This window comes from Trichosurus vulpecula, chromosome 7 (assembly GCF_011100635.1).
Source record: "Trichosurus vulpecula isolate mTriVul1 chromosome 7, mTriVul1.pri, whole genome shotgun sequence".
Taxonomy (NCBI): domain Eukaryota; kingdom Metazoa; phylum Chordata; class Mammalia; order Diprotodontia; family Phalangeridae; genus Trichosurus; species Trichosurus vulpecula.
The window spans coordinates 73,881,483-73,895,721 of NC_050579.1; the positions used below are offsets into that span (position 1 = coordinate 73,881,483).

Below are 14,239 nucleotides of genomic sequence, written 5' to 3' on the forward strand. Positions count from 1 at the left end.
AAAGCTTTATTCTTCAGGCTAGCTCGTCTCCTGCAGCATCCATATGGCACAAGCAGTACTTTGGAGGCTTCTTGTAAACAAATATTTAAAATCCACTGTGGTTCTTAATATTTTGTAAAAGGCCTTGGGGGAATGCCTCTGTATCACAAATGTTCTTTTCCAGATAACTTTTTTTGGTAACTACGAATTTTTGTATTTTAAGTGTTTCTCAAAGTGGACCCCATCTGCTCCCATTGACTACCACTAAATGTTTATCCCTAAAGCAATGCTTTTCAATCCTGGTTTCCCAAGTATTCTCAAAAGATATCTGGATTTCTCAAACACTTCCCAAACAAAATTTGTTTTAATTTTTACCCAACTTCCCTGTCTCTCTGTCAATGGCATTACCCTCTCCAAATTACCCAAGCTCGACAGTACTGAGTCATCTTTGGCTTATCCTATTTGTTGATTCTCTATGATGAGTCAGCCATCAATGTCTGTATTTTCCATACAAAATGCTTCTTATATCTATGATTTCATTTCCATTCCCTTATCTCCAATCTAAGGTTGTACAATACATTTAAAAAGTATACTGTATTTGAAGTCAGAGGAGTGGCTATGTGGCCTTGAGCAAATCATTTTAATTCTCTGGGCCTCTATCTTTTTTGTATGTAAAATGAGGTTAGACTAAATGGCCTATAAGGACCCTCTTATCTCTAAGCAATGATCCTAAGATCCATATAATTATCATCATAGGCATGCACAATGAGAGCTGTGTGTAGTGGCACACCTGGGGAAACATTCCCATTGGTTCTTTTATGGGGCAGTAGGCATGCTTCCCAAGGATCTGCCATTATACTCATCTCGGTCTATGCTTGCCCTTAATTTCCAAAATCTCCCAACTGAACTCACTTCCTTCAAGCCTTTTCAGCAGGTGGCCCTCCTCACCCTCTCAAAAAGTCTCAGTGGCTCCCTGATTGCACAAGGTCAATTCAGTTAAATTCAACAGGAAACGAAATATATGCTAGCCTTAAATGTTGACTCTAATACGGCCCCACCCTACTTTTTTCAAGCTCGTTTCCTATCATTCATTAATTCAGACTCTCCCCTCCAATCATCATTGTATTCCCCTCAAGCAGACCACATGCCTTTTCATCTTTATTCATGTGTTCACATTTTCCCATCTCCAGAAACAATTGTTTGTCTTTATCTAGCCTAGCTAGACAAGGCCCTGCTCAAGTCTCTTGAAAGCATATTAGCACTGTGGAAAGACTCCTGGAGTCAGAGGGCCTGGTTTCAAATCCTGACTCTACTATGTGTTATCTATACAACCTCTCTTGGCCTCAGCTTATTCAACTGGGTTAAAAGGAGATTGAACTGGACATCTTTTGAGTGTTCTTCCAGTTCTAAATCTATGATCCTTCTTCTTCATGAATCTCTTCCCCTGACCATTCCAGCCCTCATTCATCTCCCTATCTATTAATTCTGACATTCACAATTTCCCACATAGTTATGTAGTCTCTCTATATGGTCAATTGTAATTTCTTTTAGAGAAGGGCCCGTGTCTTTTACTTTTCTATGCCCCACCCCAACACCAATTGCTAGCACAATAAAGTGAATAACCAGAGTTTGAACCTGTTTTCTCTGACTCCTGACCCAGCATGCTCTGTGCTCTCCTTCAGTAACTCTAACAGTCTCATCTCATAAATATGTGCTCTTGGCCATGGAGCATGAGGTTCCAAGGGAGGTACAAAAATGAGAGTCCATTCCCTCATGGTATGATAAAATACAAGCACAGATAGCTATAGTGGCTAATATTACATGGTAAGTACAGCAGATGGCTGTGAAATTAAATGCTATTTGGTTTTGGACAGGGAGGAATGACCCTGAGGAATCAGAGAAGACTTCAGGAAAAAAAGGAAATTTGCTTTGTGGTAGCAGCTAAACAGGAATATCAGCAGAAAAATAACTTCATGTGGATATATAGTATTTTGAAATCTCTAGAATCGTTTGACCTAGAGGGAATTTGCATGAATCAATTAAACAAATATTTGATTGCCTATTATATGCAAGGTACTGTGCCCATATTTGATATTATGTATTATGTGCAGAAGAAATGCCGATGGATAGATATATTAGCTACCCTCAAGGAGCTGACAGTCAGAGTATTACAGTATTTAAGAGACGGGATAGAATTTAGGAATAATGTAGTCCAACCCTCCCAGTTTACAGATGAGGAAATTAGGTGCCAAAGCAGTATCTTCAGCCTCTTCTTCTGACTCCTAATCTAATGTTTTCTGCTATACCCCTTTGACTTTTCAGCGGAATCAGGAAATAAACAAGCATTTATTAAACACCTATTATGTGCCTGGCACTGTGCTATAGGCTTTACAAATGTCATTTCATTTGCTCCTCACAACAACCGTGGGAGGTAGGTGTTATTATTACGTCCATTTCACAGTTTAGTAAACTGAGACAAATAGAAGTTAAATGACTTACTCGGAGCCACACAAACAGTAAGTATCCGAGGCTGGATTTTGCTCAGGTCTTCATTACTTTAGGCCCAGAACTTTCTCCACTATATCACCTAGCTTTATGTTTTAATGAATATTTGAATTAAATTCAATTAACACTTATTAAACCTCTATTATGGGCCAAAAAGTACAAAGTTACATGGCTACAAGCACCACCTCCCCTCAAAAAAGCAAACATTCCTTGCCTTCAAAGAGCTTGCATTTTCCATAACTTCTACCCTCAAGCATCATATATTCTCTGTAGGGAATAAATCTAAACACAGATGAAATCACAGATATTGTGATTTCAGGAGGAAGAGAATATAGCCAACTACATTGGCGAAGGGAGTTAGGGAAGGCATGCAAAGGTGCTGGCACTAGAATTGAATCTTGAATGAATTTGGGGGTTGTGAGTGCTATCAGTGAGTGGGGAGCACATCCAAACTATGGGGCACAGCGAATGCAAAGGTCCAAAGATGGGAGATGAGAACACATTTAGTTAGGAGGAGAAACAGTTCTGCCTATTTGGCTGGAGCACAGTATGTGAAGGCAAATTATGTGAAATAAGTGGCTAGGCAGATGGGAGCCAAGTTATGATCAGAAATATCTTTCCCTAATAATTCTTTTTAAAATGGAACAGCTTCTTCGCTACCTAGGGTGGTTTTGGTATAGTATGGCTTTAAGGTATAAGACTGGTTTGAATAACTTACTGCTCAAAGACCTTTCTAGCCGTGAGATTTTACAGGAGATGTGTATATACACATGTGTATATATGTATGTATATATACGGTAACATCAGTGATATATAATATGGCATTGGAATAGATTGAACATTCTCATTGGAAATGTCTGTGGCAATAAATGAATAACAACATGCAAAGATATTTTTTTCTCAGCTATTAGCACTCCATGGGATGATTTTATTATCATACAGAGTAATTTTGTTTATAAAACTGGAGAGAAACCAAAAATCTAATTGGCCTTTAGAGAAAATTTGGTGGTAAGCCTTCTTAAATAAAAGGCTTCTCAGTAGAGACTTTGGAAATTTTGTGATTTAAATTTGTAATTATACATTAAACATTTATGGGAAAGGATTGCTATATTCTAACTGTACATAAGTTAAACTTTTTTCCTGTTTTGCTACAGAGCATAATGAAATAATTATTTTAAAATAATAGATAAATACAGAGAAAAGTAGACAGTATATTATACATTAATTGGCATAAGCCAGCATTAATGAGCATATTGGTCATGTTGTTGAAATTAAGTTCTGCTACCACAATAAATATTCTTAAATGAATTTGAAACCAAGATGACACAAGCAATTGGTATCAAGATCAATTTCCTTTGTAGCATCTCTAGTTTCAGCAGTAACCCAGGTGAGCTGTTGTGAAAATGCCAGATGTATAAAAGAAATTTATACACAGACAATAAAAATGATTACTAAAGGGGAAACTACTGGGTTTGTGGAGGGTGCCAGTTGTAAAATGGTTTATTGGGAATGTGATACTCTTAGAGAGATGTGAAATGAATCCCATTTAAATTGTGAGCTACATTAGGAAATGTCAGTGGGCTGTTAATTTGCATAGGGTGGTGATGTTCTTGAATTGATCCAGGTACTTTAACCATCCCCATTTAGTGAGAAATGTTGACAATCGAAGTTGTTATTAACTGAGTGGCAGAACAAGTAATGAGATTAATTTCCTGAATTATGTGATACTTGTGTAAATTTTGTTTATTATTAAAGCCTACCAGACATAATCAGAGAGGATAAATGTGACTTTTCAACTCACTCCTATGGAATCTTTTCAAAACAGTTGAATATGTTGTTATCTTAATTAGAATTACCAACCCATTAGCCATAGAGATATCACAGGAAGTGATCACTTTGGATGTGATTTAATGGTAATTATTTTCTGTAACTTCTAGGTCGTATGTGTGGTAAACAATTTCAAAGGAAGACAACCAGAAAATGAACACATACACATGGACAATCTGGCACAGATGCCGATGATCAGCATTCCTCGAGTAGAAAGTCCCTTAGAAAAGGTAACATCTGTCTAAGTGATTCATCATTTACATTCCAAACCATGATTGTTTTCTGGGGAGAAGTAGCTTGTGTTTTTTTTTGTTGTTGTTCTTGTTTATCTGGAGAGAGTCTGCTCACTTCACCAGTGGTTTACCAAAAGACTCTGAGTAGAATTTAATCCAATTTAAGATTAAACAAGGTCCTGGATCCAAAGAGATGAATGTGGAACATACTTATTCTATTGAAAGCACTTCCTTTTGCAGGCAGAAGCATGGATACATGTATACAAGGCTTCTTGACACTAAAATAAGTAATATCTGTTGGTCAACCTCACACAGAAAAGGAAAGATTTTGAGAAATCTTCCTGAGATGATATTAGTTTAACACATATTTATTGAATACTCACCATGTGCATGACAATGTTAGGGATCTGAAATGGGAAAAAATCCATTGTAAAGGGGCTTATAATCTAAGAGGATACACAATACACACATGCACAACTATAACATGAGGAACTGAAACATGAAATTAGGGTTTAGGTATGTGGGGTAGGAAGGAAAGGGATGGTAGGAGCACATTTAGATGTTAAAGATCAGTATATCCTAAGGAGTGCTTGAATCTAGTGAAGAATAATGTGGGGGAAATAAGTAAGGAAAGGTAGCTTGAAACCAAATAATGGAGGCCCTTCAGTACTGGCTTAAGGAAAACATCAGATTGCAGTTCTAAGAAAATATCTGGTGTCATATTAATTAGAGAAAAGAAGTCAGTTAACAAGTTCCAAATTATCTCATTTTGTTTTGTTTTGAGTTTAAATAGGGCATCAGGTTACCTTGTCCTAAGTATCATGTAAATGTTAAATGGTCTTTCTTATTTCAAGAAGAATAAATCTTTATGTTAGCATGCATTTGTATTCTAGAATATCACATGATAGAATAAAACTCAGCTTTAAAATTTCAACAAGCATTGATTTCAAGGGGAAAATACAAGCAAGGGGAAAATATCATTGCAGTATTTCAGAAAGAATAAAGTCAGATTTGGAAAATAATTTTTCTTCTAAAACTACTGTATTCCACTTGAGAGAGAATAATTTTCAGAAGTGAATATCACATATTTTGTTACCTAGAAAATTGCTCCTTGTTTATTCACAGGAAAACCACAGATTGGAGAAAGAGTTTTAAAAATGCTTTTCATGAAAATAGGGCAACTGTGATGATTTAAGCCTTTTCTTTCTCACATGCAACTTTTTACATGACTGCATAAAAGAGAATCTACTTTTACAAAATCTCAGTAAATATTTGCACTAAAAAATGGCAATAGCCTTCAGCTAACATTATCAGAGAAAGGGTCCATCAGAGTCAGAGCTCCATCATTGACCTCTAAAGATGTTAATTGTTGACAAGATGATGCAATAAAAATGGTTTCATTTATACATCAGTATTTTGATGGATCTTTGATCTCATTCACATGAATGGTCCTAGTAGTATGGAACTAGTACTAGAGACCTTCTTCTTTAAATATTTTATGGACACCATTACAACACTAGGTCTGGCTATGTTACCTTATTTTTCCTGATGACTTTAAAAATCCCTCTTTGAGATATATTGAAAATTGAGCTTATATGTATTTAAGTTTTTCTCACCTCCAGTATGGACTTCTTCTGTATGTATCTGATTGCCCCAACCTGATATAATTTTGCTAATATCATTTCTACTTCCTCATATAACCCTGAGGTATGAGCTGCTAGAGACCCAGTGTGTTGGTTTCACTGTCATCACTGATGAGAATACCAGAAAGAAATGGAATATCTAGTCATCTTTCTTCTGTTAGTTTTCCTTTTGGTTTCATATATAAGTGCCCATGAGATGATCTGACTTAGTTGTGTCTCATGCTGATTCCTTTAGTCTCATTTTCCCCTTCACTGATTTTTGCTCTTTTGTGAGATAAGACATTGAAATCTTTCATCTTCCTCTTTAATGTTTTACAAATAACCTGATATTGGTAGTCACCACTGCACTTTCTTGCCATCTCTTTCCAGCACTTACAATCACCATCATGTCTTTCTGGTATTTTTAATCACCATTGTTCTTTATCATCATGTCTCTCTGTTTATGGTCATCAAGGATCAAAATATATGTTGAGTTGGTTTGGAGAACCTTGTAGAGTTCCTCTGTTTCTTCATTCTATGCAATAGATATTAGCACATAAACTTCAACTATTTTCATGACATGTGCATTATAAGTTCCAAATCCCAAAGATGACTAAATGTTTCTGTTGTCCTTGGGCACTTGAAAAAATCAACTTTACCAGTTCTTTTGTTCACCTCTCAGAAGAGAATTTATGAGAAATCCTATTTACCTGTAACTTCCTTAAATCTCTAGTTTCATTCATAGCAAGGATATCAATATGGATATTGTTTAATTCCTTCAGTAATATATCATGTCATTAGATATTAGACATCAATTTCACACTTAGGGTATCAACAGCAAAATTAAGGTTTATAAATTGTCTCAAAATTCTATGATTCCTAACCTCTATTGTGTAAAAAAATGAATATTTCTCTCTTGTATTTAGTAACTAATTATTGAATCAGGACCAAGGTTTTTCCCCTTTTCTACTTCCTCACCCAGAAACCAAACAAAGAGTGAAATCTCTCTTAAAGATTTACCCAGGCCAAGATCTAATCAGACAGTAAAAGAAATTCTAAGTTTGGGCTAATGAGTGTATTCTTTCTCATTATGTTTGCTCAGACAAGTTTGGGGAAGTGTTGATTCTCTCTTTTGATGAAACACGTGATGTGGAAATCGATGTCTCTTTGACCAAAATTTGGGTGACTCAAGTCATGTACCCCAAGACCCTCATTTTAATATAGACCATCTCCCATTGTGTTAACCAATCAAAATTGATTGGTACCCCTCAGGAGCACCTACTCTTCAAAGGGGGATACAATCTGCGAGCCTGCAGCCATGAGGGGCCTTTGATTTAAGAGGAATGGCCAAATGACCATCCCTTTATTGATAAACATGCTGTTCTTATTAACAAAATGATTAAATTACCCAGAAACTATGTCTCTCAAAATTTTTTAATTGTCAGATCTACCTTCTTTTGTTAGCCCCCAATGTCAATGGCAGAGTAAAAGGAGGCAGACAAAACTGAAGGCCATATTAAAAAGCCTGTCTATGGGGGATCACAATGGGCATAGGATTACCCAATAGAAAAATGCTGGGGGAGAGCCTTTTATATTCAATTAGGCTAGATAGTAGCAAATTGATATAATCTTATCAATAAGATGACATATTGGGGTGTATAAATCACTGGACTCAAAGTCAAGAAGACCTGAGGTCAGATATTCTCTCAGATATTACTAACTGAGCAAGTCACATCATCTTGGGTCTTAGTTTTACAATCTGTAAAATGAGGGATTTGGACTTAATGATTTTATATTCCTTTCCAACTCCCAATATGTGTTTCCATGACCACATTAAAGTCTTCTCAACTTGTTAGGCTTTGCCAGGATTTGTAATCCACTGACATAACCTTCAAGAACTCAAAATCACCTCCATGCCAAAATAAGATATTGGAGGATTTTATGGAAGGTCTTTATAACTGATTTTTCTTAAGTTGTTAGATATTTAAATACTTTGTTATAATCTTCAAATCATCCACTCATTCAGTTTTCATTCATCAAATAGTAACTATGTACCTACTATATTCAGAGATTAATTTCTATTGCCGTATTTTTAATAATCTATGGCTAAGTTCAGAAGGCTGCTCTTCATTTTGATTCTGATGGTTTGAGGGTTGGGGAAGGCTTATAATGCATGAATTAATTAGTGCATTTGGAGTAAGAGAAATTGGGCTTGAATCTCACTTCTGCTACCTGCTACCTGTGTGACCCTATGCATATGACGTCACCTTTCAGGGTTTCATTTACTTCAACTGTAAAACAAAGAGGTTAGATTAGATGATCTCTAATCTTCCTTCCAGCTCTAAATTTGTGACCCTGTAGGACCAGTACATAAAGCTGGTGTTGTGTGTTTAAGACCTGCAAGGAGTGAATAGGATCATGGGATCTTAAATCTAAAGTTTCAAAAAAATCTTAAAAGACATATAGTCCAATTTATTTATTGTATAGATGACACAAATAAAGCCTATATTGGACCCTGGCTTCTTCCAAGACTCAGCTCAAATCCAACTTTCTGCAAGAGGCCTTCTCTGGTCTACCTCTGCCAGTGCCTTTCCCTTGAAGATAACCTTCCATTTACTCTGTATGTATCTTCTATGCACAAAGTTGTGTGAACATTGTCTCCCTTACTAGAATGTAAGTTCCTTGAGGTCAAACGCAATGTTTTTTGTCGTTCTTCATATCCTCCAGCTCTTTGCATAGTGCCTGGATCATAGTAATGCTTAATATATGCTTATTTACTGTTGACTATACTACACTATAATACGCAGCCTCCATGTTTTGGAAATATATCTTTTTCCATATGCATTGATCTTGGCAGTTGATGGATGGAAATTACCTAGGCTCATCTTGCAAATTGCTCTTTAGAGCTAGTAAAAGAATATTCAACAAATCTTTCATTATGCTGCCTGAAATAGTAAAAGCTCAAAACCAATGGCAAAAGGTTTGCTGATGCTTCATTAGCTTATCATTTTCCAGTTGTCAGTTTTATTCAAAAAAAGGCAAAGGTTTTCTTTTAGAAAATATATACATTCATCAAGTCCCCTCTACTAAAGATGATTTTTGTAAACTATATATTATAGGATAATTATAGCATACAGGCAGTCTTTAGTTTCATGACAGCTATTGATACTTTAATTATATACCATATATCCAATTACTATATTTTATGGGGTAAACTCATGGTTTATCTAAAATCATGGTGAAGTTTGAATGTTATAATATCTGCATTTAAGGAAATTGTCCAACAGTTATCCATGAAAACATGCCCAGTATAAATTCATATCCACTAAATACCATGGACTTATTTTTGTAGGATTTTACTGGAAATACATACATATACATATATTATATATTTTATACAAATTAGTGGCCTGCCCAGCCATACAATTCTTTGGGATCACAAAGGAGCTTACTCAACCGAAATAAAAGGTATTTAGAGATAGCAGGGGCTGTAAATTGCATATAGAGATAATTGATAAAAATAATAATAATATTTTCGATCAACTTGAGTCTCACCCTACCCACCAGTCCTTCCCTGAACATGAGGTAGGAAGACATTTCTCTCTCTTCCTCTCTCTCTCTCTCTCACTCTCTCTCTCTCTCTCTCTCTCTCTCTCTCTCTCACACACACACACACACACACACATTGACACATGTATACTTACATATTTCCCTGTGTATAGATACATTCTATGGCTAGTGTTAGTTTTTCAAACTGATAATATACTTACCATGTTTATACAAAATAATAATGCAATGTAAACCTGATAGATTATTGCTTAAACAACTCCTATTATTTCTTCCTAAACCTTCACTTTCATCTCCAAATATAGCCTTTTACACTCCATCCAACACCATACAATTTGCAAAAAATTGAAATAGTTTCCAGATAAACATTTTACTTGGGGATAGACTGGTCCCACAATTAAAATAAATTATATATAGCAGTATACATACTTCTATCTAAATATTATTGGGAAGATTGATCAACTACAGAGGAATCAGGTACTTATCATTCAAAGGAGTTCCAATTCCCTTAGTACCATTTTGAAAAAGAATGGGAAACTGTATTTATGCCAACTGACCTCCTCAACTGAGCTGTATGGTGAGAGGGAAAAAACCCAATTTGTTAATATGACCAATGCTAAGGGGAAAAAAATTGTGCTTGAATTATGTTAAACTTGAATTATGTTTAGAACTATGTTAAACTATGACTATTAAAACAATAACAATAATTTTAGTAACTATTAATGAAAAATAATTCACCATCTATTCTGTCAATTCAAATGATTAGACTTGGAATGAAAAATCCAATCTGTCAAAAACAATAGATCAAGAAAAAAACATACAAAAATGGTTGTTTAATGGCATTTTTTTCAAATTTTTATTCAATAGTATTTGAAAAAGATGCAAAGCAAATCCTGCCTTAAATCTTATGCCTCAGGGATGAAAACTGTAAAGTAATAAGTGTAACTATAATTAAGCAGGAAATAACCATCAGAAAAATTCTATGCATAGCTCCAAAATATTCTTTCTCTATATATCTCCTTGGCCTTCATTTCTCACCCCAGAAATTTACTTGTGCTTTCAGACTTGGTCTTTATCCAATATTTTGCAATACATTTTGTATTTGACAACATTCTAGAATCAAGTCAACAAGCATTGGTCAAGCAACTGCTATGTGCCAAGCACTATGCTAAATTCTGGGGATACAAAGAAAGGCAATAAAAAACCCTCATAAAAAGGGAAGAAGGAAGAAAAAATCAATAGACTTGTCTCAAGGAGTTTACAATCTGATAAGGGAGATAACATGTAAACAGCTGTGTACAAACAAGACATGTTCAGGGTAAAGTAATGATAAGCAGCAGAGAGAAGGCAATGAAATTAAGAGGAATTGGAAAACATTGAATTTTACCTAGGATATGAAGGAAGCCAAGAGAGAGATGAAGAGGGAGTTAATTCTAGGTTTGGGGAACAGCCAGGGAAAAATGTATGGATTCTTGTGGGCAGAACAGCAAAAAAAGCCAATGCTACTTAAATCTTTTTCACCTACGGTATTGCTGTCATGGAGGCAGCTATTTGAATTGAACTGTAAGTAACTTAATAATACCAATGTTAAACTACAAGGTGACAGACAGCTCCCAGCTCCCAGTGGTAGCTTGAATTCTGGCAAACCATTTCATCAAAAAGAATTACTTGCCTTTCTTAGTCCCTCTTGTCCTCTGAACTCTACACATCAAAGAGATTGAAAAGTGTGTTCGTGAGGCTGATGTGGCATTTACACAAAGGGAACTAGTGGGCATTGTGTTACTGTAGCCCAACTCATTTGTAAAATAGGTGAGGACGGCTCTTTGCTGCTGCTGCTACTGCTTGAAGTTAGATGTGGCTCTGGCCACTGCCATCATAGTGTTAGCTCTGCTATTGGTATTTATCTCTGATATCCCCTACTGGACATCAAAAATCATGAGCTATAAAAGATTAAATAGAACTATTTGCTTAAGGATACTAACAATTTCTCTGGTATTTGGAAAAACAGAGGACTAAAAGTCAAATACATAATTCTCTATTTCATGTTGATCTTATATTCATTTTTTTCTCTTCTTATATCCTCAGAAGAAATTGATGTCAAGACTTTAAGAAAATTCATTTATATGTAATTGATTGAACATCTTTCTAACTCAATAGATGACCATCTGAGTTTTTTTTTAATTTCCTTATGATAATGGATAAGATAGATAAAGAAATATTTTATCTGTACTCAGATCATAGGATCATAGTTCTATGGCTGGGAGAGACCAGCTAGTCTAGAGGCCAGTTAGTCCAACCTGCTCATTTTACAGATAAGGAAGGCAATTAGTTGACTTGGAAAAAGGTCACAGGAAGGAAGAATCAGAGGACTATATTTGAAACCAGTTCTTTTGACTCCAGAGCTGATCCACAACACTTTAATGCAGTCCAATGAATGACTCTTCAGTACCCACAGAGGACAAGGCAACCAAATATACTACCAATGTTATGCTAGTTCTGTTGTTTTTTTTCTAAATTAGATGTGTGATGTCATTGACATAGGCAACTACCAATGAAAAGATTCCCTCTTCCAGTAAAGATCGGCAACTGTTCTGTATCTTGTGGTCTTAGTTACCTATGTCATTGAATGGTTATGTCATTTGTCCTGGGTCACACAGCCAAGATGTGTCAGAGACAGTACTTAAAGCAAGGTATTCATGACTCCAGGGTCAGCTCTCTATTCACTACATCACTGACAATGCTATCACATATCATCTAGAAAAAGACAAAGATTTTATGTAAGGAGCACATCATTTTGATCTTGAATTAGTTTGAAGAGAAAAAATAATCTTGTAGAGCATAAAAGTAAATTATATATCACAGATAGGATTTAGGACATGGAAACTTTGATAGCACTAAGATACTTTTAAAATTACTTAAGGCTTAAGTATTGGCTGTTGTCTAGGATCTCCCCAAAAATGGAGACGGAAAGGTTTTCAATGCCATGTAAACCAGGTGTTGAACAGGTATTTATTTCCTACACACAAAAACAATGCTAAAAAAATACACAAAAGCTCATAGGACACATTAACAAAAAGACTTAAATAGGATACAAAATTTATCTTATAACTACATTTATACTCTCTTAAGAGACTGATACTTAAATTTTATCAGAATATAAAGTAGTTTTCAGGATCTCTGAATAACCACTTTTTCGTGTTGGTTCTGCACTAACCAAACTCTCAGTCCATATCTTCTGGCAAAATGGGTCATGTTTAGGTCCATCCTCTTGTTATGATTATCTTCTACAAGGGGACTAGAGTAATTGCCAGAGACTCCTCCCCTTGCCACCAGTCAATTCAGATCAAAATGACCCAAGACCTGCAGACTTCTTGACCTAACAATTTTGCCTCCCCCCACCTTGACATGTGTCTATCTCAGGAAAGATAGATTGTTTACTTAAGACCATAAAAGAACCAATATAAAAGAAGCAGCCTAAAACTCAAGTTCTGCTTCATCTATAGAGGATATGTACTTTATCTGCCTTTTGTTGATGGCCACATAGTTGGGCCACATAGTCAGGGTTGGGGCTAGAGTAAGTTGTCCCTTTCTCTCATCCCTCATGGAAAATGGCTCAAAATAATCCACAATTTGTGACTAGAAGATAAAAGCACTAAAGATAGAGCCACTCTCTTTTAAATACACATTGCATAATCAGCTTTTCCTGTTCAGCAGCCAAGTCATCTCAAAGTGCCAAGCCTTTTCAGTATTGATGCACCACTAGCTGGATAAGACCAGAGTAGTCAGAAAGGTTTTCAACCCCAAGTTACCCAGTCATGGAATCACCAACTTACTAGAATCCCTAAAATTTCTAGGGAAAGTCCTGACAGTTTGGCCCCAGAAGGGCTAAAATAGTCCAGTTCAATCTCCCCTTCATTAGGAAAAAAAAAAGATATATTGACCTTCAGCCTTAGAGAGATATTGTGGTAAAGGGGGCAGAGCCATCAGTCTTGATTTTAAGCACTTGGGTTCAAATGCTATCTCTAACCCTTAGTAAAGGTGAGACCTGAGACAATTGCTGCTTCTCTCAGAGCTTTGGTTTCTTCATCTATAAAATGGAGATGACAGTAACCCTTGCCATTGCTGATGCACAAAATTGTCAGGAAAATACTTTAGGACAAGTGAAAGTGTTATGTACATTCAAGGTACTAATACTATTCTTTACCTACAAGAGTGTTCAGTATGGACATCTTGCCTCAGCAATTGTATAGAAAAGAATCACCTTCTAGATGAAGAAGAATCACTTTCTAGGAGCAAAAAATAGGCCTCCAACCTATTTTACAAATGGGTCAGGCCAGAGAAACACTAACTACCCATATAGGACTTGTTCTTATCAATAGATCAAACTGACTCTTACTAATAGAATCCATCAACCAGATTTTATCCAAATATATATAGCATATATACTACCTATGGCAGGAAAGAAATATGGTTTAAAATGTTGCATACATTAGTGTCATAGCTGGG

The 14,239-nt window shown here is 35.7% G+C and overlaps 1 protein-coding gene across 1 annotated transcript in view; it reads left to right on the forward strand.

The window, feature by feature from the left end:
• Nucleotides 1-14,239, forward strand: part of PLPPR5 (phospholipid phosphatase related 5) — a 169,894-nt gene that overhangs the window by 124,864 nt on the left and 30,791 nt on the right. The window contains exon 5 of the mRNA XM_036769348.1: nucleotides 4,422-4,541. Coding sequence (XP_036625243.1) covers nucleotides 4,422-4,541 — 120 coding nt within the window. The remainder of the gene's footprint in view (nucleotides 1-4,421; nucleotides 4,542-14,239) is intronic.